Source organism: Anomalospiza imberbis, chromosome 18 (genome assembly GCF_031753505.1).
Source record: "Anomalospiza imberbis isolate Cuckoo-Finch-1a 21T00152 chromosome 18, ASM3175350v1, whole genome shotgun sequence".
In the NCBI taxonomy this organism is placed as follows: domain Eukaryota; kingdom Metazoa; phylum Chordata; class Aves; order Passeriformes; family Viduidae; genus Anomalospiza; species Anomalospiza imberbis.
In genome coordinates this window covers 12,882,312-12,909,263 of record NC_089698.1, presented here as the reverse complement: position 1 = coordinate 12,909,263, position 26,952 = coordinate 12,882,312, and the positions used below count along the sequence as shown (strand labels likewise).

The 26,952-nt window shown below is 56.7% G+C and overlaps 4 protein-coding genes across 6 annotated transcripts; 2 read left to right on the top strand and 2 right to left on the bottom strand.

Moving 5' to 3' along the window:
- Window positions 1-1,079: 1,079 nt before the first annotated feature.
- On the top strand, window positions 1,080-5,075 carry RNF215 (ring finger protein 215). 3 transcript variants are annotated; one of them, XM_068209219.1, is made up of 10 exons: window positions 1,080-1,181; window positions 2,018-2,149; window positions 2,430-2,501; window positions 2,575-2,660; window positions 3,248-3,302; window positions 3,534-3,638; window positions 3,732-3,845; window positions 3,926-4,063; window positions 4,193-4,295; window positions 4,409-5,075. In XM_068209219.1, the coding sequence occupies exons 1-10, from the start codon at window positions 1,095-1,097 to the stop codon at window positions 4,429-4,431; spliced, it is 915 nt and encodes a 304-aa protein (XP_068065320.1). In that variant the 5' UTR covers window positions 1,080-1,094; the 3' UTR covers window positions 4,432-5,075. The 3 variants fall into 3 exon arrangements, with proteins under 3 accessions (XP_068065320.1, XP_068065319.1, XP_068065318.1); XM_068209218.1 differs by having other exon boundaries at window positions 3,729-3,845; XM_068209217.1 differs by having other exon boundaries at window positions 1,080-1,382; window positions 3,729-3,845.
- Window positions 5,076-5,560: 485 nt separating this feature from the next.
- On the bottom strand, window positions 5,561-10,057 carry LOC137484965 (coiled-coil domain-containing protein 157-like). The gene is made up of 8 exons (XM_068209214.1): window positions 8,919-10,057; window positions 8,524-8,601; window positions 7,591-7,781; window positions 7,320-7,487; window positions 6,668-6,836; window positions 6,146-6,285; window positions 5,857-5,918; window positions 5,561-5,779 (listed from the first exon to the last, which is right to left on the bottom strand). Exons 1-8 carry the CDS (start codon window positions 9,385-9,387, stop codon window positions 5,578-5,580), a joined length of 1,479 nt encoding a protein of 492 aa, XP_068065315.1. The 5' UTR covers window positions 9,388-10,057; the 3' UTR covers window positions 5,561-5,577.
- A 1,472-nt stretch (window positions 10,058-11,529) lies between these two features.
- On the bottom strand, window positions 11,530-12,035 carry LOC137484971 (coiled-coil domain-containing protein 157-like). Its single transcript, XM_068209222.1, has one exon. The coding sequence runs from the start codon at window positions 11,779-11,781 to the stop codon at window positions 11,530-11,532; it is 252 nt and encodes an 83-aa protein (XP_068065323.1). The 5' UTR covers window positions 11,782-12,035.
- Window positions 12,036-12,604: 569 nt separating this feature from the next.
- On the top strand, window positions 12,605-26,052 carry SF3A1 (splicing factor 3a subunit 1). Its single transcript, XM_068209213.1, has 16 exons — window positions 12,605-12,752; window positions 14,821-14,933; window positions 16,028-16,232; window positions 17,433-17,690; window positions 18,117-18,191; window positions 18,736-18,886; window positions 19,349-19,542; window positions 20,143-20,260; window positions 20,356-20,541; window positions 20,856-20,977; window positions 21,163-21,405; window positions 22,012-22,222; window positions 22,941-23,095; window positions 24,050-24,151; window positions 24,305-24,376; window positions 25,398-26,052. The coding sequence occupies exons 1-16, from the start codon at window positions 12,687-12,689 to the stop codon at window positions 25,497-25,499; spliced, it is 2,373 nt and encodes a 790-aa protein (XP_068065314.1). The 5' UTR covers window positions 12,605-12,686; the 3' UTR covers window positions 25,500-26,052.
- Window positions 26,053-26,952: the final 900 nt, after the last annotated feature.

Below are 26,952 nucleotides of genomic sequence, written 5' to 3'. Positions count from 1 at the left end.
ATTCCCATCACGATCCCTGTCCCAGTCCTTGTCCCGATCCCTGTCCTAGTCCTGGTCCCTGTCCCAGTCCTTGTCCCAGTTCCCATCCTGATCCCTGTCACCATTCCCATCCTGATCCCTGTCCCGGTCCCTGTCCCGGTCCCGGTCCCTGTCCCAATTCCATCCTGATCCCTGTCCCGGTCCCTGTCCCGGTCCCGGTCCCAGTCCCTGTCCCGGTCCCAGTCCCGATCCCTGTCCCGTTCCCTGTCCCAGTCCCTGTCCTGGTCCCTGTCCCAGTCCCGATCCCTGTCCCGGTCCCTGTCCCGATCCTGGTCCCGGTCCCGATCCCTGTCCCGGTCCCTGTCCCGGTCCCGGTCCCTGTCCCGATTCCTGTCCCTGTCCCGGTCCCAGTCCTTGTCCCGGTCCCAGTCCTTGTCCCTGTCCCAGTCCCTGTCCCGATCCCAGTCCCTGTCCCGGTCCCAGTCCCTGTCCCGGTCCCAGTCCCTGTCCCGATCCTGGTCCCGGTCCCAGTCCCTGTCCCGGTCCGGGTCCCGGTCCCTGTCCCGATCCCTGTCCCGGTCCCAGTCCCTGTCCCGATCCCGGTCCCGGTCCCAGTCCCTGTCCCAGTCCCTGTCCCGATCCCGGTCCCGGTCCCAGTCCCTGTCCCTGTCCCGGTCCCGGTCCCAGTCCCGATCCCTGTCCCTGTCCCGGTCCCTGTCCCTGTCCCTGTCCCAGTCCCGATCCCGGTCCCGATCCCTGTCCCGATCCCTGTCCCGGTCCCTGTCCCGGTCCCGATCCCGGTCCCGGTCCCAGTCCCTGTCCCGATCCCGGTCCCGGTCCCAGTCCCTGTCCCGGTCCCGGTCCCGGTCCGGGTCCCAGTCCCGATCCCTGTCCCTGTCCCGGTCCCTGTCCCGGTCCCAGTCCCTGTCCCTGTCCCGGTCCCGGTCCCGGTCCCAGTCCTTGTCCCGATCCCTGTCCCGGTCCCTGTCCCTGTCCCAGTCCCGATCCCGGTCCCGGTCCCGGTGCGGGCTCTCGGGCTCCCCCTGCGGGCGATGGGGGGCGCGGCGGGTCCTCCCCGGCGGCAGGGGGCGCCGCGGGGCGCGGTGCGCGCAGCCATGGCGGCGGTGCGGGCGGCGCTGCTCGCCCCGCTGCTGGCGCTCGGCCGGGCCGGGTCGGGGCCCGCGACCCCCGCGCGGGTCGAGGTGGCCGTGTCGGGGCCCGGGGCGGCGGGGCCGGACGGGGACGGGGCCGGCAGCGCGGCCGGCAGCGCGGCCGCGGTGCCCGGCGGCTCGTACACGCTGCGCGGGGCCGTGCTGGGAGCGGGGGGCGGCCGGGCCGGGCCGGGCCGGGGCGGCCCGCGGGGGGAGCGGGAGGAGATGGAGATCCGAGGCCGCCTGGTGCTGGTGAGCGCGGGGAAACGGCGAGCGGGGCTGGGCGTGCTGTCGGCACTGGCGAGAGACTGGGAGGGGAGAAGTCGGAAGCGGAGGGCGCTGGAGGTGTTGTGGGGGCAGGGGGCAGGGAGGGGAACGGTGGGGACTGGGGGCCACTGGGAGACATTGAGGGGCTACCGGGTATGGGGCTGGGGACGTGGCTGCTGGGTGGCAGTGGTGATGGGGAAGCAATGGGAGCTGGGAGACATTAAGAGACCGGGGGCATTGGCAGGGCAGTGGTCCGTGGGAGGGAGGGGGTCCCTGTGGGCCGCTGGGTGCTGGCGTGACCCTTGGGCTCTGCGGAAGGAATGGGGCAGGGCAGGGGCCGGAACGGAAGGGCACTGGGAGCCACTGGGGGATTGGTGGCAGGCCGCAGGCGCTGCGGGATGACCGGGGCAGGAAGCCCACTGCTCGGGTGTGGCCAGCAGCAGAGAGGAGGAGCGGGCAGGGGCACGGTGGCTCCCTGTTTTCCCTGTGTCAGCCCAGCTGCTGTCCCTGTCCCCACACAGTGCCCAGCTCCCCAGGACCCCTGGGGCATGGGGGTGCTTTGGGGGTGCCCTGAACCTTGGGGTTCATCCCAGCTCTCCCTCTCCTTGCCATGTCCCCAGGTGGGTGACGTGGAGCCGGAGCTGAGCGCTGCCGACGGCTGGATCGGGGTGGTGCCCGTGGGCACCGAGGAGCCGGCTGAGGGCCCCCGGGGTGCCAAGGAGGAGTCCTTCACCACCGCCGTTGTCACCAAGGTGACCCTCTGTCTCACCCTGTCTGCCCTGCCTGGCCTGAGGGCTGTTGTGGTGTTTGCAGGTCACAAACCCACAGGGGTGTCACCTGGGGTGGCTCCTGGCCAGATCTGGGGTCTGTGCTTGGTGGCCCAAGGGGTCTCTGACAGCTTCTGACTCCTCTAGGGTCCCTTGTGACCCTTCACCGTGGCAGAGATGTGCTGGGTGCTTCCAGCAGCAGGACAGGAGCTTGTCGGGGACACAGCCCCGCTGTCCCCTGATTGTGTCCCCACTGTCCCTGCAGATGAAGCGAGCGCTGGTGCTGGGGGCCTCCGCCCTGCTCATCCTGGCGCTGAACCAGAATGCCATCCGTGAGGTAGGGCAGTGCCGGCGGCGGGGCCGGGCGGGGGTCGTGCCCCGCTGACCGCTCCGCTTCCCTCCCGCTGCAGCTGGACGTGTCCCAGCTGCTCGCCAAGCCCGTCATCGTCATCCAGTCCTCAGACAATGTCACCAGGCTGCTGGGAGCGCTGCTGCGGTACGGCCTGTGGTGTGGGATGGGCTGGACCCTGCCTGGTCCCTGCCTTGTCCTTGCTTTGTCCCCCAGCATGTTTGCTGGGGTGGTGTTGAGCCATGCCAAGGCCACCTGGGCCTGAGATGTGTTTCCAGGGGAGATCTGGGTCAGATCCATCCCTTCCTCAGGGCTGGAGCCCTGCTATAGTTCCCCATGTGGTGGCAGGTGGCCTCAGCCAAGAGCTTTAGGACTTTCAGTAGAAATTATCCAGACTGGTTGGTTCTTGCCATGGCACCGGCATCCCCACAACCTCTGTGGGTGTTGGTTCTCACCACCAGCAGCAGTGGGACCCTGCCTATCCTCTTGACCTCTGGGTCATTTGGATTGCTGCCATGGTGTCACACGTGGGGAAACTGAGGCACAAGGTCGGGAGGAAGAGCCCTGTGCAGGGTCACTGAGGGCTGGGCATAGCTGGGGAGGAAGTGTCTTGCTGTCACCTCCCCTACATGTTCCTCTGGTCCCCTCAGTCACTGCCCATTCCTGTGGGGAAGGGGTGCTGCGCCCGAATCCTGCCATGTCCATGGAATTGACACTTTCCTCTTTGCTCACAGTGGGCTCCAGGCTACGGCGAAGATCACGTACCAGGCAGTGCTGCTGGAGAACCTGGTATGTTTGTCTGTCCTTCTCTTCCTCATTCTGCCAGTGGGAGAGGAGGGCATGACTGTGCCCAGCCAAACTTCTCTGATCCACGGGAAGCAGCTGCAGGGAGCAGGGAAGGGAAGGAAACCCATGGGCGCAGGGCAGCTGGCAGCACCAGCGTTCCTCCTCCTGGCACACGTGTGCTCCCATGGCTGGACGCTGCTGTGGCCATCAGCAGTGCCGTGTCCTGCCTTGCAGGGAGTGACCCTCACGCTGTGGTCCACCTGCGGCCTGTCCCGAGGGGGCCTCTACGGGGAGTGGCAGGGGGTCATCTGCCCCGGGGAGAGCAGCTCGCAGGTCCAGGTACGGCACCGGGCTTCCAGTGGGGCCGGGAGTGGGGCTGGGAGTGGAGCCGGGCCTCCGGCTCCCGTCCCCACCGCGCTGTCCCCGCAGAAGTACCTGCAGCAGCTGTGGAACACCATCCTGCTGATCGCCCTGCTGCTCTGCACCGGCGTCATGGTGCAGGCCCAGCGCCTGTCGCGGCAGGACCTGTCGGAGCGGGACGCCGAGGTGGGAATGTGGGAATGTCTCTGCTGTGCACCGTGCCAGGGGTTTGGGGAGGGCTCTGACCCTCGGCTCTGCCCCCACAGCTGGACCTGAAGCAGCACATCCGGCGGCGGCTGTTGGCGCTGAAAACCCGGCGGTACCATCCTGGGAAGCCGCCCCGGAGCCGGGCCTGCGAGATCGACAGCTGTGCTGTGTGCCTGGACCAGTTCCACAAGAGCCAGGTGGGACTGGAGCCCACCCTGGGCCGAGCCTCCGGTCGCTGGCCGGGGCCGGGGTGACCCTGCCAGGGTCTGGGCAGTGTCCCTGCCACCCAGCTGTGCTCACATGTGCCCTCACTTCCCTGCTGGCAGTGGCTGCGGGTGCTGCCCTGCTCCCATGAGTTCCACCGGGACTGTGTGGATCCCTGGCTCCTGCTGCAGCAGACCTGCCCTCTCTGCAAGCGCAACATCCTGGGTGAGAACCGCCCTGGCACCCAGCCGAGCCCCCGCTGACCCTGGGGCACAGGCTGGGGAGGACCTGGAGCCTGCCAGGCTCCCTGTGCCAAGGCTGTCTGTCCTCCCTTGCAGGGAACTGCTGCACGGACAGCTAGCTGGCCCGAGGACACACTCCAGGGACAGACCCATGGCTGCTCCAGGGACAGGGAGGGGGCAGGGGGTGCCCTGCGAGCAGCGCTTGCTGCTGGAGCAGGGTTGGTGTGGCTGTGCCCATCATAGTGCCCAGACTTTGGAGAGGGAAGGACTTCGGGCTCTCCTGCTGGGTGTGAGTAGAGGGGTGGGGTGTCCAGATGGGCAGTGCTGGGAAGGGAAGATTTGGGGCACCCATGGGTATAATGGGGGGGGGCTGGGGCAGGGAGAGCCCTGGCCCTGCTGCGCTCTTGCCTTGCTCACAGCAATTTTTCTAAGTCTTGGGTTTTTTGTCTATTTGCTGGTAGCCGTGGCAGGGTAGGCAGAGCCTGGCTGCAGTGCCAGCCCCTCCGGGAGCTGGGTGACAGACCTGCCAGGGCTGGGACTGGCAGGGCTGTGGGGTGACTCACGGCCTCACCGTGGGAGGGCAGGGGTCAGACCCTTTATTTATAATAAATTATTAGAAAGGATGGCATGAGTTGGCTGCAGAGCCAACACAGGGCTCGGCTCACCAGCACGGTCACTGGGGACACACCATGGGCCCTGCCCGGGTCCTGCCCCACGGGCTGCAACATGGCACGTGTCCATCCCTATTAAACATGGAGCAAGGGCTGGCTGTGTGGTTTGTGTGGGGCTTGCACGGGGCTCATAGCGCTGGGCAGGCAGCTCAGAGGTCAGGGCCAGCCTGTGCCAGTGCCTCGGTGGTTCCCAGCCCCTTGGTGCTCATGGAGGGGGGAATGACTTTCCCAGGTTGTGGCTGTGCTGGTGGGCTGAGGGCAGCTCAGACTCCTCTCATCCCAGGCCAGCTCTGCTTTCCTCTTCCAAGTGTGGCCACATCCCATTCCCCTCTTGGGAATGGATCCTGGCAGGAGCTAGCACACGCTGTGCTCTGGCATCAGCCCCAGGGTTCTTCTGGGGACTCCACAGCAGCGTAGCCGTGGGTGACCGATCCCAGTGCCCAGGAACGTCCCTGGAGCAGCTCCCCAAGGAACCAGGCAGAGCCCAGGTTTCCCTTCCTGACGCACAAAGAACTGGTAACGAGGTCCCCTGGGCAGGGCAGGTGGCTGCTGGTGGAACAATTGCTCTGTTAGGAAATTCAGACTGATCCGTGTTTATTTGCGGCGAGCCCCGGTGTGGTGTGAGGGGAGGCCAAGCCCCAGGCGTTGCACTGGGAGAGTCAGGCCGGGTTTGGCCTGGGATGTGGGCTCTGCTCGGAGTTTCTTGGAGTGCTGGCTGCTGGGAGCTCTATGCCAGGCCTTGTCAATGCATCCTGGCATCCCTGTGCTGTCCCTGCTGCTCCCGCTGCTGAGCCGTCTGCGGGGTGGGAGCAGTTAAAGGGGAGGAAGTGCAGGGCATCCGCCCCCAGCTCCTTCCTCTGGGTTCCTACTCACCCAATGTCCTGCCTGCTGGCCTCCCTGTGGAGCTGGGACCCCAGCTGGGCCTGTGGGACGAGCTGGGGAAAGGAAGAGGAGGTGAAATTTCCCCCAACCAGCTTCAGCTCCAGTCACATCTCTTGGCCACCACGCCCTGGGCACCTCAGGCAACAGCAGTTAAACCAGAGCAACCTCCCAGCAGCATGAGGAGCTTGGGCTTGGCCCTCCTGGGGTCCCCAGAGGATGTCTGGGAGCCATGGGGTGGTTTTGGGGTACACAGCACCCACCCCTGTGGCACCCAGCTCACCTTGAGCACGCCCTGCTTGGCTGCTGCCTTCACCTTGGCGAGCAGAGCCTCGAGCTGCACGTTCTCCCGCTCCAGCACCTCGATCCGGATCTTGTTGGCCTGGAGCTGACTCTCCATGTCCTCTGTAAAGTTCCTGCTGCCTGCAAACAAAATCCAACGGAGCCCAGCCTGCTGCTGCTGCCTGTCTGCTCAGAGGCGTGGGCATCCCTCCTGCCTGCCGAGGAAAGGAGCTTGCCCCGGGCAGGGAGCAGCGGCACAGCCCAGAAAGTGGCAGCTGGGACCCCAAGCCCTGTGGGCAAAGGAAGTTCTGCCATGTCCCGGTCCTGCTGTGTGTCCTGGCCCAGGTGTGGGGTGCACAGCACCCATGCAGGGAAGCACACTGGGATGGTCACAGCTTTGCACGGGGTCTGAGCCCTTCCTGGGTATCAGTGGGACAAACGGAGTGTCTGGGGCCAGCAGGATCCCCTAAAGCTCTGGAGACCCCAAGGCACAAACCCACTGTGCTGCCATCTGCTCCCTTACTCTCAAACTGCGTCTCAGTGGGGATGTGGAGATCGGGGAAGAACACCAGGAGCCTTTCCCGCTCCCTCAGCTCCTGTGCCTGTTCCTCCAGCCGGGATGTGTTTGCCTGCAGCTCCAGGATGGATTGCTCCAGTGCCAGCTTCTCCTGCTGCAGTGTGTCCAGCAGCTCCTGCATGGCACAGGGGGGAGGAGGTGGAAGTTTGCAAGAGCGAGGACCCGGCCTCTCATGGAAGGCTCTAATGGAAGGCTCCCACCCTTCCCTGATGATAAGGATGTCCCATGGCAGTTGGAAGTGGACAATGTGCAGGGTTTTAGCTGTGAGATCCCTGTGTGTGCTGGGAGCCAGAACACCAGCCATGAAGTGTGGAGCATGTCCAGGTGTCCAAGAACAGAACACTGGAGATGTGGAAGCACCTGAAGATGTCCCTTCATGCTGCTCCCCTGACTCAAGCAGGGACTTGTCTGGCACAGGGTGGAGGGAGAGGGCTCTTCCCCAGGGAATCCCATGAGGATGTGGCCGTGTGGCAATGTCACCCTAGGCCCCAGAGTACCCCTCCTGGGAAAACTGGCTGTGGGTGTGGGCAGGGCAGTGTGTGGCTCCTGGCAGCCCTGTGGCACAGGCTGTGTCCCACACCTGGGTACCAGCACTCGCCTGCTGTGCCTGGAGCTGTTTCCCACTCTGCTCCTGGCTCTGCTCCAGCTGCTCAGCCAGCTGGGCCTTGTCCTCCTCAGCCTCTGCCAGGCTGGCCTGCAGCTCCTCACGCTCCCGGTCCAGGCTGTCCAGCTGCTGCAGCAGATTCCTCTGCTTGGCCTGCAGGGACTGTGGTGGGGGGGTGAGCCTGTGTGGGGCTGTGGCACCCATTCCCCACAGCCCTGGCACCAGCCGCAGCTCAGCCGTCCCACCGCTGCGGAGCCGGCCGTACCTCCTGGTGCCGGAACATGCTCTCCACACGGACCTTCTCCTTCTCCAGCTGCATGCTGGTGGCACTCAGCTCCTGCTCCAGGCTGTTCCTCTGGCCTGTGAGCACCTGCACCTTCTCCTCCAACTCCAGCACCTGGCTCCGGGCCACCATGGTGGTCCTCATCTCCTCCAGCAAGGTGGTCTTGGAGAGCTCTGGGAAGACACAGCCACCATGGCCCAGGCTGGGTGGGGATGAGAGGCTGGAGGACCATGGAGGTGATGAGAGGGATGGGGGTGTTCAGCCTGAAGAAAAGGCTCCAGAGAGAACTTAAGAACCTCTTCCAGTGCCTAGAGGGGCTCCAAAAGAGCTGGAGAGGGACGTGGGACAAGGGCCTGGAGTGACAGAACAAGGGGAATTGGCTTCCCACTGCCAGAGGGCAGGGTTAGATGGGATAGGAGGAAGAGATTATTCCCTGGGAGGGTGGGCAGGCCCTGGCACAGGGTGCCCAGAGCAGCTGTGGCTGCCCCTGGATCCCTGGCAGTGCCCGAGGCCAGGCTGGACACTGGGGCTTGGAGCAGCCTGGGACAGTGAAAGGTGTCCCTGCCATGGCAGGGGTGGGATGGGATGGGCTTTAATGTCCCTGCCCATCCAAACTAGTCTGTGATGCTGTGGCTCAGGGGCACCCCATGCCCTCCACAGGCCCTGGCAAAGGGAGGCAGGTCTGACAGGAGGCCTGTGACCTCCCCACCTCCCAAACCTCCATCAGCATCAGCCCACTCTGGCACTGGCTGATGTTGGGGCGCTGCTGTGAAGGAGGCCCATCCTCTGCCCATCCCCACAGCTCTACAGCCCAGTCTGGGGGGTGCTGGGGGCTACATGGGTGTGAAACACTCGTGAGGCCAGGGTGAGGGTGGGGATGTGTGAGCTGGGTGAGCCCCTGCATGAGCCCCTTACCCAGCTCCTGCACAGCCACCTGCTTCACTGCCAGCTCCTCCTTCAGGGCCGAGAGTTGCTCCTCCAGCAGAGCAGCTCCTAAACCAGCACAAAAACCTTCTCATTAATCAGTTCTTCAAAAAAAAAAAAAAAAAAAAAACTAAACCAAGGGGCAGCAAACAGCCACACCAAAGTGTTTTCATCCTGATTGTGTTGTGCTACCAGGGAGGAGGCAGTGATAGGACACACACAACCAGCTCCCACTGCCCGGGACTGGCCTCACAGCGGGGAAAATCCCCCAACACCTACAAAAAGCCCTGCTGGTTGTGGTGGGGCCAAAATTTGCACATGGACTCTGTTATTGTGCCTGCAAATGCCCCCGGGCCTGGGAGGGGATGCCGGGAACAGCTCTGTACCTCTCCGGAGGTCATCCTTGTCCTGCTCCAGCTTGGCCACAGCCTCGGAATGCTCCTTTTCCTTGGCTTTCAGGCCCTCCTCAGCCTTCTTCTGCTGCTCTGCTTGGGTGTCCTTCTCTGCCTGCAGCTTCCTGGAAAAGTCCTCAACCTGTTTCTGCAGCTTGTCCTTCTGTCTGCCCATCTCTTCCAGCTCAGCCTTCATGGGGTTCACCTGCTGCAGCAGCCCCTGGAGGTGTTTGTTGATCCGGGAGAGGTCCTTGCTCTGCTCCGAGGCCCAGTAGCTCATGTCTGTTGCAGAGAGGTTCCTTCTCCCTGAGCTGTCCTCCAGCACCACCTGGAATTTGCTGAGAGCTGAAGGGATGTTCTGGCTCTGGCAGATGCTGGTGATGGCTCTGCCCACCTCGTGGAGGCTGGCCTGGGCGCTGGAGCAGGTGTCACAGGAGCCCAGGGGTGACCCCGGGGTCTGCATGGGGACACTGCGGGTGCTCCGAGCCAGGCTGGGGCCAGCCCTGGGCTGGACACTCGGATGTGGGCACACAGAAGTGGACTGGGCAGCCTCTGGGGCAGTTCCTGACTCCAAAACATCTGGCAAGAAGCATTTCAGGTGTTCCTTCTGATATTTCCCAGCCTGGGGAGCAGAGGGTAGAGTGGATTGCTGTGTGGGGATCTCCCACCTGCAATCCCTCCCCCGAGGGAGAGAGCAAACAGAACAAAACCAGAGCCCAGATCAAAGTGGAAATGACCCATAAAAGCCTAAATCAGGTGTGGAGATAGGACAGCAACGCAGCCAAAGGGACAGCGACCAAGGGGAAGCCTCAGCAGCAAAACCTGCTGCCCACCATCCCTTCTTTCCCACCCCCTGCACTACCTCCTGGTTTTACCACATGGATTGTTGTGAGACTTTTCCATGAGAAAGATCATTTTGGGGAAAATAAAATGCAGGAGAGGTTGTTTTTACCACCAATTATTTCACTGTCTTGAGACAGCTCAGATCACACTGGGATCGGCAGAGCTGCAGCGTTTTGGCAGTAGGAGAATATTTTCCAAGCTCTAGAGGCAGCCCAGCTCACTCATCCCGAGATCCTGGAGCAGGACGGATGCAGTGGCACAGCTGGGAGGGGCGGAGGGAAGGGACTCAGGCTGGGAGGGGACGATGTGTGACCCGGGGACCAGCACTCAAAGGGTGCGCGCACATCTGGCGCGGCCACAGGGCGTTGAGAAGGACCACGATCCAAATCCAGAGCGGGAGGGGAGTGACTCATCTCATGGGACGTCCCCAAAAGTCCCACCTCGTCCCGGAGCTGCTGGCAGAAGGCCCCGAGTTTCAGCATGGTGCTCCAGAAGGTCCTGGCCGTGAGCCCCGCGGACATGCAGGGCCCCGGGCCCCGCGCCGGCGGCACCGCCCGCCCGCTCAGCACCGCGTCCGCGTAGCCGGTGAAGCTCTGCAGCAGCAGCAGCAGCCTGTCCCGACGGGAAAACACGGCTTGGAGCCGGCAATGCCGGCTGCGCCGGGGAGGGCGGCCCCCTCCCATCACCCAGCCCAAGCAGGAGGGTGGGATTGCTGCTCCGGGACTGCCAAGCGTGGATCCCTGCATGGAGCAGCCGCTTCCCAGAGGCTGTGATTAAGCTCCCCCCAAAGATTTGGGGCACCCGTGCTGCTGCAAATCCTGACTTTTAGGGCCAACAGCTCAGTGGGAATGGCTCATCTTTTAAACCAGAGCTGTATTTATTTCACCCAGACTGCAAAAGGGGCTTTGGCCTCCCAGGGCTGTCGATGCAGCTGTTTCCAAGGTTTTGGGAGGCAGTTTAACAAGCCTGTCCCATCTGCTCCACCTCTGGCTCTGCTTCTTTGTGGCCAGTTCGTGCTGGGAGCTCTAAGCAGGGAAAGGAGTTGGGTTTTAAAGGTCAGCAGAGCACGAGGCCAAGGTGCTGGCACTGCTCATCATGGAAATACATGAGGAACAAAGCATCCAAGACTTCATAAAATCATGGGATATCCTGAGCTGGAAGGGACCCAGGGATCATCCAGTCCAACTCCTGGCCCTGCACAGACACCCCAACAATCCCACCCTGTGCCTGAGAGCATTGTCCAAAGGCTCCTGGAGCTCTGGCAGCCTCGGGGCCGTGATGTGGCACTTGGTGCCGTGGTTTTATTGATAACCTGGTGTTACATCGTAGGTTGCACTCGATGATCTCCAAGGTCTTTCCCAACCCAGCTGATTCTGTGATCATTCCCTGGGGCACCTGTTCAGTGCCTGAGCACCCTCTGGGGGAAGAACCTTTTCCCGATATCCAGTCTAAGCCTCCCTGGCACAGCTCCAGCCATTCTTTGAATCCCATCCCTGGTCACAGAGATCAGAGCAGTCCCCCTGGAGGAGCTGCAGCCCCGCTGAGATCTGACCTCGGTCCTCTGTGTTGCAGCTGAACAGACCAAGTGCTCTCACGCTCAGCCCCTCACCATCCTCTCCGCCCTCATCTGGATGCTCTCTAACAGCTTTAAGCTCTCTCTGTGCTGAGGTGCCCAAAACCTTCGCCAGGACTTGGATAAGCTCAGCACATCAGGCACACAGCTGCGCATCCCCGCGGGGCAGGAGCCGCTCCGGGGCGCCTCTCACCTGTCAATGAGCAGCTCCAGCAGCACCACGTGTGCGTGCTGGCTCAACTCGGGCTCGCTGTCGCTGTGCCTGTAGCGCTGCAGCAGCAGCGGCATGTCCAGCTCGCAGGACACCTTGTCGGGGAACTTCCAGGAGGGGAAGCGCACGGCGCCGGCCCGGGAGCACACGTCGGCGATGGCGGCCTGCAGGTCCCGCAGGTCGGCCCGCAGGCTCTCCATGCAGCCGCGGTGGCCCAGGAGGTGCGCCATGGTGCGCGGCGGGACACGGCCTGGGAACAACGGCGCCACCAGGCCAGGGAGCGATGGGGTCACCAACCTGGCATGCAGGGAACAGGCTGCTGCAGCCGGACCGGCACGGAACCCCCCGGGCCCGGCGCTCTCCGGGAGTGCTGGGGAACCGGAGCGAACCGGGGGGATCCGAGGAATCAGCAGCAACCGCGGAGGAGAAGCGCCGGGCCCGGGACCTGTGCTAGGCCGCGGCGTCCCAGCCCTGTCGCCATGGCAACCACGGCCCCCCCGTGCCGCAGTGGTGCATTCCGGCTTTGTGTCCCCCCCGTGCCGCAGTGGTGCATTCCGGTTTGCCCCGCCCCCCCGTGCCGCAGTGATGCATTCCGGCTTTGTGCCCCCCCGTGCCGCAGTGGTGCATTCCGGCTTTGTGCCCCCCCGTGCCGCAGTGGTGCATTCCGGCTTTGTGCCCCCCCGTGCCGCAGTGGTGCATTCCGGCTTTGTGCCCCCCCGTGCCGCAGTGGTGCATTCCGGCATTGTGCCCCCCCGTGCCGCAGTGGTGCATTCCGGCTTTGTGCCCCCCCGTGCCGCAGTGGTGCATTCCGGCTTTGTGCCCCCCCGTGCCGCAGTGGTGCATTCCGGCTTTGTGCCCCCCCGTGCCGCAGTGGTGCATTCCGGCTTTGTGCCCCCCCCGCGCGGGCGCTAATGGTACATCCCGCAGCGCCGCGCGCCCTACGCCCACCCACTGCCCGGCAATCTGCGCCTGCGCCCCCGCCGGTGCGCGTCACTTCCGGCGCGCACGCGCGGCACGGCGCCCGCCGCCGCCATTTCGCCCCCGTCGGTGCCGGCGCCGCGGCTGCTCCGGAGCGAGCCGCGCCCGCCCCTCGAGCGGCCCCGCCCGGCGCGGAGCCCCCGGCCCCCGCAGCGCCATGCCCGCCGGACCCGTGCAGGCTGTGCCGCCGGCGCAGCCCGCGCCCCCCGCCGAGAGCAAACCGGTGCGGGCCCGGGAGGGGCGGCCGTGAGGGAGGGGAGCGGGGAACGGCGCGAAGCGCGGGGCTTTGGGAGCGTGGCCCTCACGGACCGGGCTGGGCTGGGCTTGGGGGAGCTGCGGTTTGCGTCCGGTGCGCGGCATTGAGCCCTGTGCCCCGCCGGGTGAGAGCCACCTGCAGAGCTGCCCCAGCGCAGGAGGGACCCGGAGCTGCTGGGGAGAGCCCAGAGGAGGCACCAGAGCTGCTCCAAGGGCTGGAGCCAGCCTGGGAGAGCTGGGGGTGCTCACCTGGAGAGGAGAAGGCTCCAGGGACACCTCAGAGCCCCTTGCAGGGCCTGAAGGGGCTCCAGGAGAGCTGGAGAGGGACTGGGGACAAGGGATGGAGGGACAGGACACAGGGAATGGCTTCCCAGTGCCAGAGGGCAGGGGTGGATGGGATATTGGGCAGGAATTGTTCCCTGGCAGGGTGGGCAGGCCCTGGCACAGGGTGGCCAGAGCAGCTGTGGCTGCCCCTGGATCCCTGGCAGTGCCCAAGGCCAGGAGCCTGGGATGGTGGAAGGTGTCCGTGCCCATGGGCTGGGGTGGAATGGGATGGGATTTAAGGTTGCCATCCCTCCCAAACCATTGCAGGATCCCTTGGAGACAGCAGGATCCTGCTGGGGCCGGGCAGGAGCTGGGCCCTTCCCTGCAGCGCCCCAGGGCTGTGGTTCCAGTGAGTGTGGGGGGTTGCCCGGAGCTGTGGGAGCTGCCCTGGCTCCAGCAATGATGTGTGGAGAGATTAAAAGTCTGAGGGAGCGTGGCAGTGCTGCGTGGCCCTGTTCCCTCCCAGATCCTTTCTCTCTTGGCCATGTTCATGGTCTTTGCAGCCTTGCTGAGATGGGAATGTTCATTCCTCATGCATTCCTGAGATGGGAATACAGCTCCCACAGAGCTGGAGCTGCTGTCCTGACTCTCACACAGCAACATCAGCACTCTGGGAGCTGACAGGGAGCTGATCTCACTGAGAACCTTGGAAAATTGTGATTCCCCCCCAAAACCCAGTGGCTTTTATGCACTGTTGTTACCAAGGCAACTCAGCATCACTGTTAAATATCCCAAATGTAATGTTGCCCCATCCTTCAGCTCCTCAAGATCTGAGGGGGTGGGAATAAAAACTGGAAATATTCATGGTGCCTTTCCCTTAACACACTTTGCTAAGGCTGTGTTTCATGGAATGGTTTGCACTGGGAGGGACCCTAAAGCCCATCTCATCCCACCCCCTGCAGGGCAGGGACGCCTCCCACTGTCCCGGGCTGCTCCAAGCCCTGTCCAGCCTGGCCTTGGGCATTGCCGGGACCAGTTTGACCTGGGAATGTTTTCTGGCTTGGGTTCTCCATGGATCTGGATTTCAAGTTATCCCTGACTGTCCCTGTTGGGATTATAAACATTTCCAGCAGATCTGTCCTGGTTTATGACACCTTTTCTTGGAAACTGCGTGGTGAGGAAAGAGAAGCAGCATCTTTAGTATCCTGCAAAAGCAGCTTCTGGTTTTATTGGAATACAGAGCCATCCACAGGGAGAGTTCTGGGATTTTAGTTTGGATCCTCCTGCAACATCAGTGAGAAAAACACTCTGTTGGAGATTTTCTCTTCAAAACAGCTTCTGTTGCAGCTACAATGGCATTAAAAGCTGTGTTTTATTTAATGTGGAGTTAATAATTTGGGTCCCACAGGCCCCTAGGGAGATACAGGACTTCCACAGCTGGTGAGGAAGGATGAATTATTCCTGGAAATATTACTGGAGCCTCTTGGCTCAGCATTTAAAAACATACTTGGGATCAAGGCTGATACAGTGAAAATTGTTTTGGTTCCCATGGGGCACCTTCCTTGTTGTCCTGCTGTCCCTGCCCCTGCAGCAAGTGCCCCTGAGGATCCAAGGAATTGGTGGGATGGACGATCCACATTGTTCAGCCTGTTCAGTGACTGAGGGGCTGAGGAGGAGGATGGATAAAGGTTCTGTGTGCCATCGAGATGGTGTTTGGAATGCCTAATCCTGACTCCCCTTCACCTTTTGCAATGAAACTATCTTTGTTACAGCCAGAAGAGGAGCCTAAAGAGGAAGCAGCACCAGCCAAGCCTGTGGTGGGAATTATTTACCCTCCTCCAGAGGTCAGGAATATTGTGGACAAGACTGCCAGCTTTGTAGCCAGGTAAGTGGCACTGGTGGTGTCTCCTTTTCCTGGGATTTTCATGCTTCTGCTGTTCAGTGCAGCTCTATAAGCTGAAGCAGGTGCCAGTTTTGTGGTTTTGCATGAAGGATTTCAAGGCTGTACCAGTGAGACTGAAAAAGAAGTCTCTTCAGAAGAGGGTGTAAGACACCCTTTGCTAGAGAAACTGGTAGTAAAGAAATAAAGTCCTTGTTCAAATGTGCAGTGGGTGCTGCAATAATTGGGTAACAGGGCCTGTTCTGAATTATCTGAGGGGGAAACCAAATTCCAGGTGCAAAGGGAGCCTGGGTACAGGAGTCATGGCTGTGTTTTGGTGCTAAAATGTAGTGGGTTTTGGTTCCAGAGAATTACTAAATGCTGCTCCAGTCAAACCCTTATTGTGTAACTCATCTCTAAAATGCTGCCAAGGAGTGTTGGCTGCTTCTGAGCATAAGGGACTGTGTTTATCCTTTGGGATTGCAGAGACCTCCTCTTTTGGAGGAGGTGGAATGTTGAAGTGAGACTGGGAGTTATCCAGAGAATATGAAGAGGAACACCCTGTGGCAGCTGGGAATTTTCTCAAACTGTCCTGAAATCACTGGCTTGTGCTTTAGGTGGGAGGAGAGGATTTTACCTGGACTGGGGCTCCTAAATGCAGCACTCTGGGCTGGTCAGCCCCTGCACAGGCTGATGTTTACCTGCTTTTTTTCCTTATATGATCGTTCTGGAACTGAAATGAGTCTTGAGAACTTGTTAATAGAGCAGATAAAATTGATGTAGTAAGTAACTTGTAAACCTCATGCTCCGTAACTGTAAACTTCAGCCAGTGGTGGACATGACCTTTGGGTGCAGACAGATGGGGCTGTGGAACACTTGTGAGTGTGAATCTTTAATATTCACATTACAGACAGAATTAGGGGGACAGTTGCATCTAACTTGTGTGTGTCCAGCTGGGTGTGAACTATTGAGAGAGAAACTCCTGTCGTGTGAGAGAGAAAATGCCCTTCCAAGGGGCTGGTGCCTCAACGCGTCCTAGTCTGAAAGAGACATTGACCCTTGAGCTGATGACCTAAACAGTTTTTCTTCTTGCTCCCCAGAAATGGTCCAGAATTTGAAGCCCGAATTCGTCAGAATGAAATAAATAACCCCAAGTTCAACTTCCTGAACCCCAACGACCCTTACCATGCCTACTACCGGCACAAGGTCAGCGAGTTCAAGGAGGGCAAAGCCCAGGAGCCCTCGGCTGCCATCCCCAAGGTCATGCAGCAGCAGCAGAGTGCCCAGCAGCAGCTCCCACAGAAGGTGAGTGTTCTTTTCATCACTTTGGGCAAGATTTTGGCCACTTCGGGATGGTGTCACAGCCTGGGGTTGAGAAGGAAGGAAGCTTGAAAGTCAAGAAGGAGCAGTTGGTTGTACATTTGTCAAAGTGCCAGCAGTGACAGGCATGGAGTTGAGTGTCTGGGGCTTTGTTTTGATGCAGATGTGCATCTTCCAGGTGCTGGTAACTCAAAGCTGTTTGAAACTGCCAATATACAGTTTAATTGGTTCATTTTAATTAAGTTTAGCTCTGTATTGACTTACAAAGTACTTACACTAGGCATCACTTGGACTGGATGTGGCAGAGGCAAGCTTTGGGAATCCCTTGGAGTTCTGTTTGGCCTTGTTGCATGCCCTGTTCTGTAGAAACTTTTCCTGCCAGAAGGATCGACCTCCCCTTAAAACACGGGGTACAGAGTGCTGCTCACCTTGTTCAGCTGCGCCTTTAAACATTCTGGGTCGGAAAAGGGCATGGAGTGAAGCTTTTCCATGCTCGGTGTGGCCAGCAGCCCCACTGGTGGCCCTGGGAGGACTATAGCAAAGTCCTGATACATTCCAGATTTGTTTGCTGTTGGAACAACTCGTTCAATAGTATTAAATTATACCTGATGATTTCTCATCCTTGCACCTGCCAGGATGGCAACTGGCATTGCTTTCCCACAGCAGCTGGAGGAAAAAAAAGATTCTCCTGAGTGTTTGCTGACTGTTCCTTGCAGGTGATGCCTCAGGTTTTAGCTTTTGTATTTTTCAGATTCTGTTCTGCTTTAGTGTCTAAGTCTAGGCTTCATATTAGGGATGCTGAGCTCTCTTCACAGAGTAGGGAGACAAAACAATTCCTTCTCCAGCTGGGGACCAGGGACAAATAATCCAGATCTCAGGCCCAAGAGCACAAACAACGTGGGCTGAAGAGAGAAAAACAAGCAGGATGGGACTGCATGGGCTAAAGCTGTAATTGGACAATTAGCTCCAATATGCAAATGGACCAAAACTTATAAAAATGTGAGACCCCCCTGACCTGTTGTCCATTTTGTGGCCATTTTGGGTTGTGCTGGCAGAGGTGGATTTATTTGAGGCCTCTTAACAAATCCCTCCTTTATCCTTTAGCTCCATCTAGTAGTCTCTGTTCTAGGTCAGCCTTCACCAGGCATCAAGGAAGTCACTGCGCTGTGTCCGTTCTCCCTGCAGGTGCAGGCCCAGGTGATCCAGGAGACCGTGGTTCCCAAGGAGCCCCCGCCCGAGTTCGAGTTCATCGCAGACCCTCCGTCCATCTCGGCCTTCGACCTGGATGTGGTGAAGCTCACAGCGCAGTTCGTGGCCCGCAACGGGAGGCAGTTCCTCACGCAGCTCATGCAGAAGGAGCAGAGGAATTACCAGTTTGATTTCCTTCGCCCCCAGCACAGCCTGTTCAACTACTTCACCAAGCTGGTGGAGCAGTACACAAAGGTACTCCAGGCAGAGTGATTCCTTCCACAGCAGGAATGAGTTTGGAGGGCTGATGAAGCCCTACAAACCAGCCAGGCTGGAAATATCCAGGAATCCGTCCTTTAAATCCTACTCTTCAGAGTGGATATTGTGCTGGACACAGTGGGCTGTCACCTAAATGTACCACACACTATTGTAATCTCACTGAAGTGTTGGTTTTTTGGTTGTTTTTTTTTTTTTTTTAATCTGGAGGATAATTGGAAGGCCACAAGTGAATATTTTGAAGTGCAGGGATGAGCAGTAAGTAGTGAGAGGGCTGCAGTAGAATAAATAGGATATAGCCCTGGAGGGGTCTGTTGGTATTTTTAGCAGCATGGAAAGAGAATAATTGCTCTGAAAGAGGCTTGGGCACAAAGATAAATGTGTTTCATATAAAATGTGTTTCAGATCTTGATCCCACCAAAGGGCTTACTCCTCAAGCTCAAGAAGGAGGCTGAAAATCCCAAGGAAGTCCTGGATCAGGTATTCCAGAAAAGAAATTGCAAAAATGCTGAAGCATTTTAGTTATATTTTGAATTTTTTCCTCTTTGCATGTTTTTGGCTTGTTGGCAGCAAATGGAGATTAAAACAGATGTGTCATTTGCTGTCACTCGAGTACAGGGTGCTCGAAGTTGCTTTAAGCTGCAGCTGGTGTTCCTATTGGGGGTAGTTTGTGGCAGCACAGAGATATTTCACAGCCCCATTTCCACGTGCTTACAAAGTGAAATCCTGGAATATCCTGAGTGGGAAGGGTCATCCAGCCCAGCTCCTGTCTCTGCCCAGACCCCCAGCAACCCCACCCTGGGCATCCCTGGCAGCGCTGTCCAAAGGCTCCTGGAGCTCTGGCAGCCTCAGGACCGTGCCCATTCCCTGGGGAGCCTGGGCAGTGCCCAGCACCCTCTGGGGGAAGAACCTTTCCTGATCTCCAGCCTGAGCTGCCCTGGCTGTTCATCCTTTCATTTGCAAACCAACAGTGAGATGGCTGTGCTGTTCCCTGTCTGGCACTGTGCTCTGTCTGCTCCTGCAGGTCTACTACAGAGTGGAGTGGGCCAAGTTCCAGGAGCGAGAGAGAAAGAAAGAAGAGGAGGAGAAGGAGAAGGAGCGTGTTGCTTATGCCCAGATTGACTGGCATGACTTTGTGGTTGTGGAAACAGTTGACTTCCAGCCCAACGAGCAAGGTACTGATGTTAAATGTTGTCACCTCTATGAAACTGCCGCCTTTGTGCAGGAAATGTGTCCTGAAGTGCCATTTTTAGGCAGACATTGGGGTTTACAGCCTTTTATCCTTCAGAGTTGAAGGGAAAAGCCTTACACTGAAATTTTGCAGGACTGTTGTTTTTTTCTGGAGTCACTGATGTTCTCCTTGAAGGAAGTCCAGGACTGCAGTAGTGTCCACTTCTCCACTTCCACCAGGACAACAGAGCTTGTCCCACTTTCTAGTAGTGCTTCCATTTATAAGTCACTTTATCTTCATGTGTCATGCTGGTGTTTGTACAGACTCCTTCCATTCCCTTCCTTATCCTCTGGCTGCCAAGGATTTTGTTGCCGCTGCTTTTTGTTGAAGAATTGGTATTTCTGTCAGTGTGTGTTGAGTAATGAAATGGGATAGAAAAACAGGAGCTCTGTTTTCTGCATTGTAGGGAATTTCCCTCCTCCCACCACTCCAGAAGAGCTGGGAGCTCGAATCCTGATCCAGGAGCGTTATGAGAAGTTTGGGGAAAGTGAGGAGGTGGAGATGGAGGTGGAATCAGATGAGGAAGATGAAAAGCAAGAAAAAACAGATGAGCCTCCAGCCCAGCTGGATCAAGACACACAAGTGCAGGATATGGATGAGGTAAATGGACAATAGGATTTTGTCCCCTAAAGTTCACGTGGTTTATGATGGTCCCCACTTTCACTGTAAGTAGTTCTTCAGTTTCTTGAGGAAATGAAATTTCCCTCTGATGAAATCTCCAAACAACCTGTTACTGCTGGAATATGGGTTTTTTTAATGTTTTCTATGACAATACAAGTTCCAAGAGAGAAATCCAGTAATTTTGGCACCCAGTGGTGTGGATTTTATATTTCTGTGGAGTTAAGTCTTTCAGGCTATTTTGTGCCCAGAGTCTGGAGCACTGAAAGATGACTCATCTTAGCCTCTGCTCACTGTAAGCTGTTTTTCTGGTAACAGGGAACAAGAGTGTGGTTAACTGCAAGCCCCTGTGTGCAAGGCTGCTGTAATGTAGAAGCTGAGGAAAATTTGCTTCCTCTTTTGGGGCTGCTGAGTTTCTGAATCATGGTCCAGAGGAACCACTATGCCATAGGTGTCCAAAACTGCTCCATTGCTTTGAAGCTGCGTAATCCGTTCTTCCAGCACTGTGTAGGATTTTATGTCTCTCTGAAAGGAATTTGACCACTGGAACTTGGTTGTGATTTTTGTTTCCTTTTCAATAAGGGGTCAGATGATGAGGATGAAGGTCAGAAGGTTCCTCCTCCTCCAGAAACCCCGATGCCACCCCCACTCCCTCCCACACCAGATCAGGTCATTGTGCGGAAAGATTATGATCCCAAAGGTAAATCAGACTGAAAACCCACCTTTATTTCTTCCTGAAGAATCCCAAACCATTTGTTTCTAGACTGAACCAACACTGTGGTTTTGTTCTCCTAGCCTCAAAGCCGTTACCACCCGCCCCGGCTCCGGATGAGTACCTGGTGTCTCCCATCACTGGAGAAAAGATCCCTGCCAGTAAAATGCAGGAGCACATGAGGATTGGGCTCCTGGATCCCCGGTGGCTGGAGCAGCGGGATCGATCCATCCGGGAGAAGCAGAGTGATGACGAGGTGTATGCCCCAGGTCAGCTTGAGCATTGATTGCACAGCCCCTCACTGCCCCCGCTGAGCAGGCCCATCTGAAATGTAGCTCTGTGTGATGCCCTTTCTGTGATAATGAGATGGGAATGTTTGTCAGCTCTTGCTGGCCAGTATCTTTCAAAAAAAAAAATAAAAAAAAAAAAGAAAGGGGACAAGAGTTGGGCTTTAAAGGTCCTTGTGGTCCCTTCCAACTCAGAATATTCTGTGTAAAAAGAGCATCACTTGCCCAAATAATAGAAAAATTAGTAAGAGGCTTGGTTATATTCCTTGAGATAAGAATTGCTCTTTTTCCTTCAGGTTTGGATATTGAGAGCAGCCTGAAACAGCTGGCAGAGCGTCGTACTGATATCTTTGGTGTAGAAGAGACTGCCATTGGTAAAAAGATTGGTGAAGAAGAGATCCAGAAACCAGAGGAAAAGGTAGAGTAGAAATTGGGAATTTGTGTTTGATTGGTTGGAGGGTTTTTTTAATAACAGGTCCTTGTAGCATTGTGAATGCTCAGAGACACAGGAGTCTTGAATTTTTTTCTTTCTATCAAGCTGTTCTCTGGATTTCTTTGCAGTCTGGCCAGGTTGGGCTAATCTGATTTGTTTTACTCTCTCAGGTGACCTGGGATGGCCACTCAGGCAGCATGGCCCGCACACAGCAGGCTGCTCAGGCCAATATCACTCTGCAAGAGCAAATTGAAGCCATCCATAAGGCCAAGGGACTGGTGCCAGAGGATGACAGCAAGGAGAAGATCGGGCCCAGCAAACCCAATGAGATACCCCAGCCACCCCCTCCCTCCTCAGCCTCCAACCCCCCTGCCAGCGCCCAGCCCATCACGTCTGTACCTCGTCCACCCACCGTGAGTGTTTGGGCTCTCAGAAGCCAATTACTGGGGCTGTAGTTAATTAGGAGGGGTCCTGATGGAGGGCGAGGGTGCTGGCATGGAAGAAGGTTTTGTGGGAAGTTGTGGTTTAAGAGTAGTTTGGAAATATTAGAAGAACCTTACTGAACTTGCTGTTAAAAATGGAATAGAGTACTTAGGTGGAGTTTTTACCTTAGAGGTATCAAAAAGACTGGGATCAGCTGGGCAGTGGGATTTTGGAGGCAGAGAAAATGGCTAAGAAAGGGATGGCTGGGGGCCTTTGTAGGTGTAGAGTGATGTTGGACAAAAGCAGCCCAAGGTAAGAAGGGATCTGCTGTGGATCCCAAACAGCAATTTAGCAAAGGAACTAAGTGGCTGGAGGTCTGATCCCAAAGCAGGGGGTGAAGGAGGACCCCTTTAATCTGTTAATGAGGCTTCTGTGCCTGTTCAGAGCAGCTTGGGTTGCCCATATGGTGGGGCCACGAAGGCTCCCTGCAAGTCTTTGGGCAGCAGATCCCATGTTCTGTGTTTCCCTGTTACTTTAATCGGGGCTGTGGCCAGCCCTAGGCATTCCTGCTAAGGAGCTTCCCCGTGTCTCCCCAGATGCCTCCTCCCGTCCGCGCCGCCGTGGTTTCTGCAGTGCCGGTCATGCCTCGTCCCCCCATGACGTCCGTGGTCCGGCTGCCCCCGGGATCCGTCATAGCCACCCCCATGCCTCCCATCATCCACACCCCACGCATCAACGTGGTGCCCATGCCCCCCTCAGCTCCCCCTATCATGAGCCCCCGCCCGCCCCCCATGATCGTCCCCACAGGTCAGTGCCTTCAGCTTTTCCAGGGGAATTGTCGGATAATTCCTTTAGAGTGGGCTTTGGCTTGGAGTCTTTTTCCTCCGGTGCCCTGGTACTGGTGTCTAACTGGGACTGCAGGCACTAAGTTTGTTGTTAAGAGTTTGGGGGTGTTTGGTATGGCTTATCTAGTCCTGCTTTTGGGCTCAAGGCTCTTCCTGCACCATGAAATGCAGGGAATCCTGTGGCCTCAGGAGCCTGCCCGGGTGAAAATTAAGAATGCAGGGTAAAGAGAAGCTGCCAGCACCTCAGTGGGTGTTACAGCTCCTTACAGAAGCTGCTGCTGCTGGAGGAAAAGCTGTTTGCTGGCCCTTTTCCTCATTAGGTGCTTTGAAGTTAAAAAGCATGATGTAAGAAGCAATTCTTCCTTTTTTTCGTCTTCTTTTCTTCCCTAACTGGAGGAGCTGGCACCGCTGCCTGCCAAACTGAGAGCGTGTTCTTTTTTTGCAAGATCTGCAGGAAGCTCTCATGCCTTGTTATCTCTTCCTGGAATGCTTCCCAATATAAGAGCTCTCTGAATGTTTGAAGTTTGCATGTTGCTGTTGGTTGTAACTTCCTCCATGTATTGTGGCATTTATTTTCAGCCTGTGCTGCTCTGCTCAAAGTGTTTTTGTTGTGAGGGGCTGTTTGCTGTGCACTCAGGGGGTGACTGTGGGTTGTGCTGTGTGTCCCCCATCCATTCCAGCCTTTGTCCCTGCTCCTCCCGTGGCTCCGGTCCCGTCCCCGGCACCGATGCCTCCCGTCCACCCCCCACCACCCATGGAGGATGAGCCAGTCTCCAAGAAACTGAAGAGTGAGGACAGCCTGATTCCAGAGGAGGAATTTCTGCGCAGGAACAAGGTACATGCGTGGGTCAGAGTCCTGGGCTGCTCCACTCTAGCTCCAAAGGGGCTGTAAAGCCAATTCCCTGCACAGAGGGGCAAAAATACCTGGCAAGAAAGGGACTTCCTGAGGTATCTCCTTTCTTTTGTCATCCCTGAGCCAACCAAACTCCTTTGTCTCTTATTGGGAAGAGCTACACAGGGTGGGATAATGCTCTTCTGTAATTAAGGGCAGTGAGAGGTAGGTTTTAATGCAGAGAAGAACTAAAGTTGCCAATGAGCTTTTAAAGAGAGGAGGGCTAAGCTGGAGATGCAAAGAGATTAGAGTATCGGTGCCAGCATGATAGTAGGGTAATGTGGTGTATTCCATAACAAGGAGAGCTAAATGTGAGCCTCCGTTCCTTCCTGAGGAGTGGCAGTGTCACAGGAGGAGTTTTAAATCCTTAGGAAGGGCTGTATGGTTTTTCTGGGAATATTTAAAGTAAAAGAGGAGGTTTAGTGGGATACTGGGAAGGAATTGTTGCCTGTGAGGGTAGAGAGGCACTGGCACAGGGTGCCCAGAGAAGCTGTGACTGCCCCGTCCTTGGAAGTGTCCTTGCTTGGATGGGGCTTGGAGTAGCCTGGGATAGTGGAAGGTGTCCTCTGGCCGTGGCAGGGGGTGGGACTGGATGGACTTTAAGGTCCTTTCCAACCCAAACCAATCTGTGATTCTGTGGTTTCATTTGCACAGAGAAGCTGTCTCCTCTTCAGGGCTTCACACCCTTGTCCTGCGACACCGTCAGCGCGTGTGGTGCTTGGTAGATGGCACCCGAAAGGAAGAGAAATCCAACTAAATGTTTGATTGTGGGAGCAGTGGAGTAACTTGTAAACACATTTCAGTGTGTTTACTGAGGAGCCAAGATATGGAAATGAATACTTAGTCTGGTGCTGTGTTATCACAGCCCTGAGAGACTTTATCTGTGTTTTCCCATAGGGCCCGGTCACGGTCAAAGTCCAGGTTCCCAACATGCAGGACAAGACGGAATGGAAGCTGAATGGCCAAGTGCTGGTGTTCACCCTGCCCCTCTCAGACCAGGCATGTAGCTCATCCTCCTGCCCTGCCCTGCTCCGTGTGCTGCCTGTGAGAGCAGCAGCTGGGAGCTCAGCCTGCTCCCCACACTGCAGCTCCACGGGGCTGGGGAGCAGGACTGGGACAAAAGCACTGAAGGAGCCCTTTGGTCCTCCCCAGGTGTCTGTTATAAAGGTTAAGATCCACGAGGCCACAGGGATGCCAGCTGGAAAGCAGAAGCTGCAGTATGAGGTGGGTATAAGGCCTTCAAATGCTGGTTGTTTCTTCAGTGCATTCTCTCATATGACTTTTTTACAAAGAAAAATTATAATGTATAATTTAATGCACGATGAGATACTGAAAGAGCAAAGGGAATGTTTCTTCTGCCTGCACAGCTGTGACAGATCTGCCCTCTGTTACAGCAGGACAGGCTTTTAGTAGGTGATTAAATCAGTGGATTTTCACATTGTTGCTGCTGCAGATGAGTCCTCCAAACTTGATGTGGCTTTCTCTGAAATAAGCCTCTTGTTCTATTAGAGTTTTGGGTGTTTTTTTTATTTTGACATTTAGCTGCCGCAGCCTGCTCCCACAGCTCTGCTGTGTGCTCCGGGAGGTGGGCGAGCATGCTTTGGAGCCCTGGCTGCTCAGGGAAGGCATTCTCCAGAGCAGGAAAGGGAAGAGCTCACTCTCTCTTCTCTCTCTTCCTCTGGAAGACAGAGCTGTGAGAAAGGCCCCGTTCCTTTTTAATGACTTATTTCCAGTCATGCATGTGCCCAGGCAGGCACAACCTGCTGCCTAAGCAGTGAACTTTGTGCACTTATCTCCTCAGAGTTCATCTGTGGGCAGATACTCTGTTAACCCTTAACAAGAAAGGGAGCTGAGCTGATTATTTTTCAGGGAAAAAAAAAAGGTGGGGGGAAAGTGGAGCCTGAATAATTCCCCTTGTGGTGACTCTCTATCTGTGTGTTCTAGGAGCCACATTGTCTGTATTGGCTAGTCTAGTGGAAAGTGTCCCTGCCCATAGCAAGGGGGGTGGATGGGGGGATCTTTAGGGTCCCAAACCATTCTAGGATTCTATACCCACCTCCAGTGTCCATCTTGGATGCTGGAATCTCTCTGGGGTCTTCAAAGCCGGCAGTGTTCTGTCATCCCCCTGCTCCGAGTGTGCAGCCAGGAGGGTTGGGATCTGGGTGGGATTCTGTGGGAAGGCAACACTGAGGTTTGTGCTCTGACTGCTCTTTCGTGGCTTTTTATCCTTTTCTCTTCCCCTCAGGGCATCTTCATCAAGGATTCCAACTCCCTGGCTTATTACAACATGACAAGCGGCTCTCTGATTCACCTGGCACTCAAAGAGAGAGGAGGCAGGAAGAAATAGGAGGCGTGGAGCCCTGAGACGTAACGTGTCCGTGTTGTAACCCCAACCCTCCCAGTCCTATTTCCTTTCTGGCCTTTTTGGGGCTGCATCCACTGCCCCCCAGCAGGAGTTTGAACAGAGAGATTCTGATCCCCACTGATGAGAAGCTGATGGAGCCCCAAAATGTGTCAGTGTAGTGAGTAGTCTGTAGTGATCAATGCTTGGCTTGAGTGCAGGCTCTCCCTTGAATCCCCTCAGGAAAAGACATCATCAAGGTCATGCCCAGCTTAGTTTAGATCCATCTTTGAGGGATTTATGGTGGCCGGGGGCATCATCTGTCTGCCCTCAGCACTCACTGCTTCATTTAACCTCCTGCTAATTGAAAACTTCTCCTCCACACACTTATTAACCCCCTTGTTCTTTCCCTGTCTTGGATCCTGTATGGACCCTGACTTGGAGGTTTTTCCTCCTTTGGCATGAGCTTGTGTTGCTGTTGCTGTGATAAAGGAGGTCTGGGTCTGCTCTGGACAGCCTGTGATTTGTTTTAATAAACATGCAGCTCTCCTTCCTTGGATTTGGGGTTTTTAATGGAGATGTGTCTGTTTTCAGAGCACCCGGATGGGGAAATACATCAGGATTTGTAATTAAGCAGTTTACAATAGGAAATCCTCTTATTTTCTGGGAAAAGCTACAAGAAAACGGGCTTGTTGAAGTTTCACTGGGGCCCCTCAATCATTTGTGAAGGAATGCTTATGTCTGTGTGTGAGGGGGGGGAAATACTCTGAACTTAGCAAAAATTTTATTGGAAAATGTGACTTAACAATTATATCCTGCAGTTGGAATCTCTTGGTCCTGGAGAGCATCTGGGTCTGGAAAACAGATGACTCCTGGGCCTTCAGTTAAAGAGTTTGATAGAAACACAACACAGCAAAGTTAATCCATGGAATTAGGTGCCCAGGAAGAGGCAGGTGTCTGGAATTTGGGTACCTCTATATTTTTGGGTAACCCAAAGCCATAGACTTATTATTACATATATTTTTAGTCACGATCAGGCTGTGCAGGAACATCCTGTTTACCTTATTCCATGCTTAGGAGGGGAGAGAGGGATGAAGCAGGAGGGAAGAGCCAGCATCCTCCTGCCTCTGGTGTGCTCCCCTGGGATCAGGAGGAAGCCCTGTGGCTGTGGGGAAGGTGGCTGGCACTGACCCAGCCCAGGTGGCCCGTGTTCCCTGGCCACAGTGTCCAGCTGTTGTCTCTGACAGGTCCCCACGTGTCCCTGTCACAGCCTGCTCCCCTCCCTGCTGCAGGAATCTGGAGCGTGTGGCTGGATGGTGGGTGCAGGGTGCTCCTGCCCTGCAGGAAGGCAGGATAATCACTTCCCTGCTCTCTTCAAAACCAGACAATAGGTACAGTCCTGGAGAAAACAGGCAGTGAGCGGGGTTTTCCAGAGCGGATAGAAAAAAACTGCCAAGAG

Bases quoted from the DNA above. Each gene is read 5' to 3' on its own strand.
- RNF215 (XM_068209217.1), top strand. From the start codon at position 1,095: ATGGCGGCGGTGCGGGCGGCGCTGCTCGCCCCGCTGCTGGCGCTCGGC. The intron at 2,502-2,574 runs GTAGGGCAGTGC...CTCCCGCTGCAG, and splicing joins ACCAGAATGCCATCCGTGAG to CTGGACGTGTCCCAGCTGCT. The intron at 3,639-3,728 runs GTACGGCACCGG...CTGTCCCCGCAG, and splicing joins AGAGCAGCTCGCAGGTCCAG to AAGTACCTGCAGCAGCTGTG.
- LOC137484965 (XM_068209214.1), bottom strand. From the start codon at position 9,387: ATGCAGACCCCGGGGTCACCCCTGGGCTCCTGTGACACCTGCTCCAGC. The intron at 6,286-6,667 runs GTAAGGGAGCAG...TTTTGTTTGCAG, and splicing joins CACTGAGACGCAGTTTGAGA to GCAGCAGGAACTTTACAGAG. The intron at 5,919-6,145 runs GTGAGCTGGGTG...TCCTTTCCCCAG, and splicing joins CCAAGCAGGGCGTGCTCAAG to CTCGTCCCACAGGCCCAGCT.
- LOC137484971 (XM_068209222.1), bottom strand. From the start codon at position 11,781: ATGGCGCACCTCCTGGGCCACCGCGGCTGCATGGAGAGCCTGCGGGCC.
- SF3A1 (XM_068209213.1), top strand. From the start codon at position 12,687: ATGCCCGCCGGACCCGTGCAGGCTGTGCCGCCGGCGCAGCCCGCGCCC. The intron at 18,192-18,735 runs GTATTCCAGAAA...CTGCTCCTGCAG, and splicing joins CCAAGGAAGTCCTGGATCAG to GTCTACTACAGAGTGGAGTG. The intron at 22,223-22,940 runs GTCAGTGCCTTC...CATCCATTCCAG, and splicing joins CCCCATGATCGTCCCCACAG to CCTTTGTCCCTGCTCCTCCC.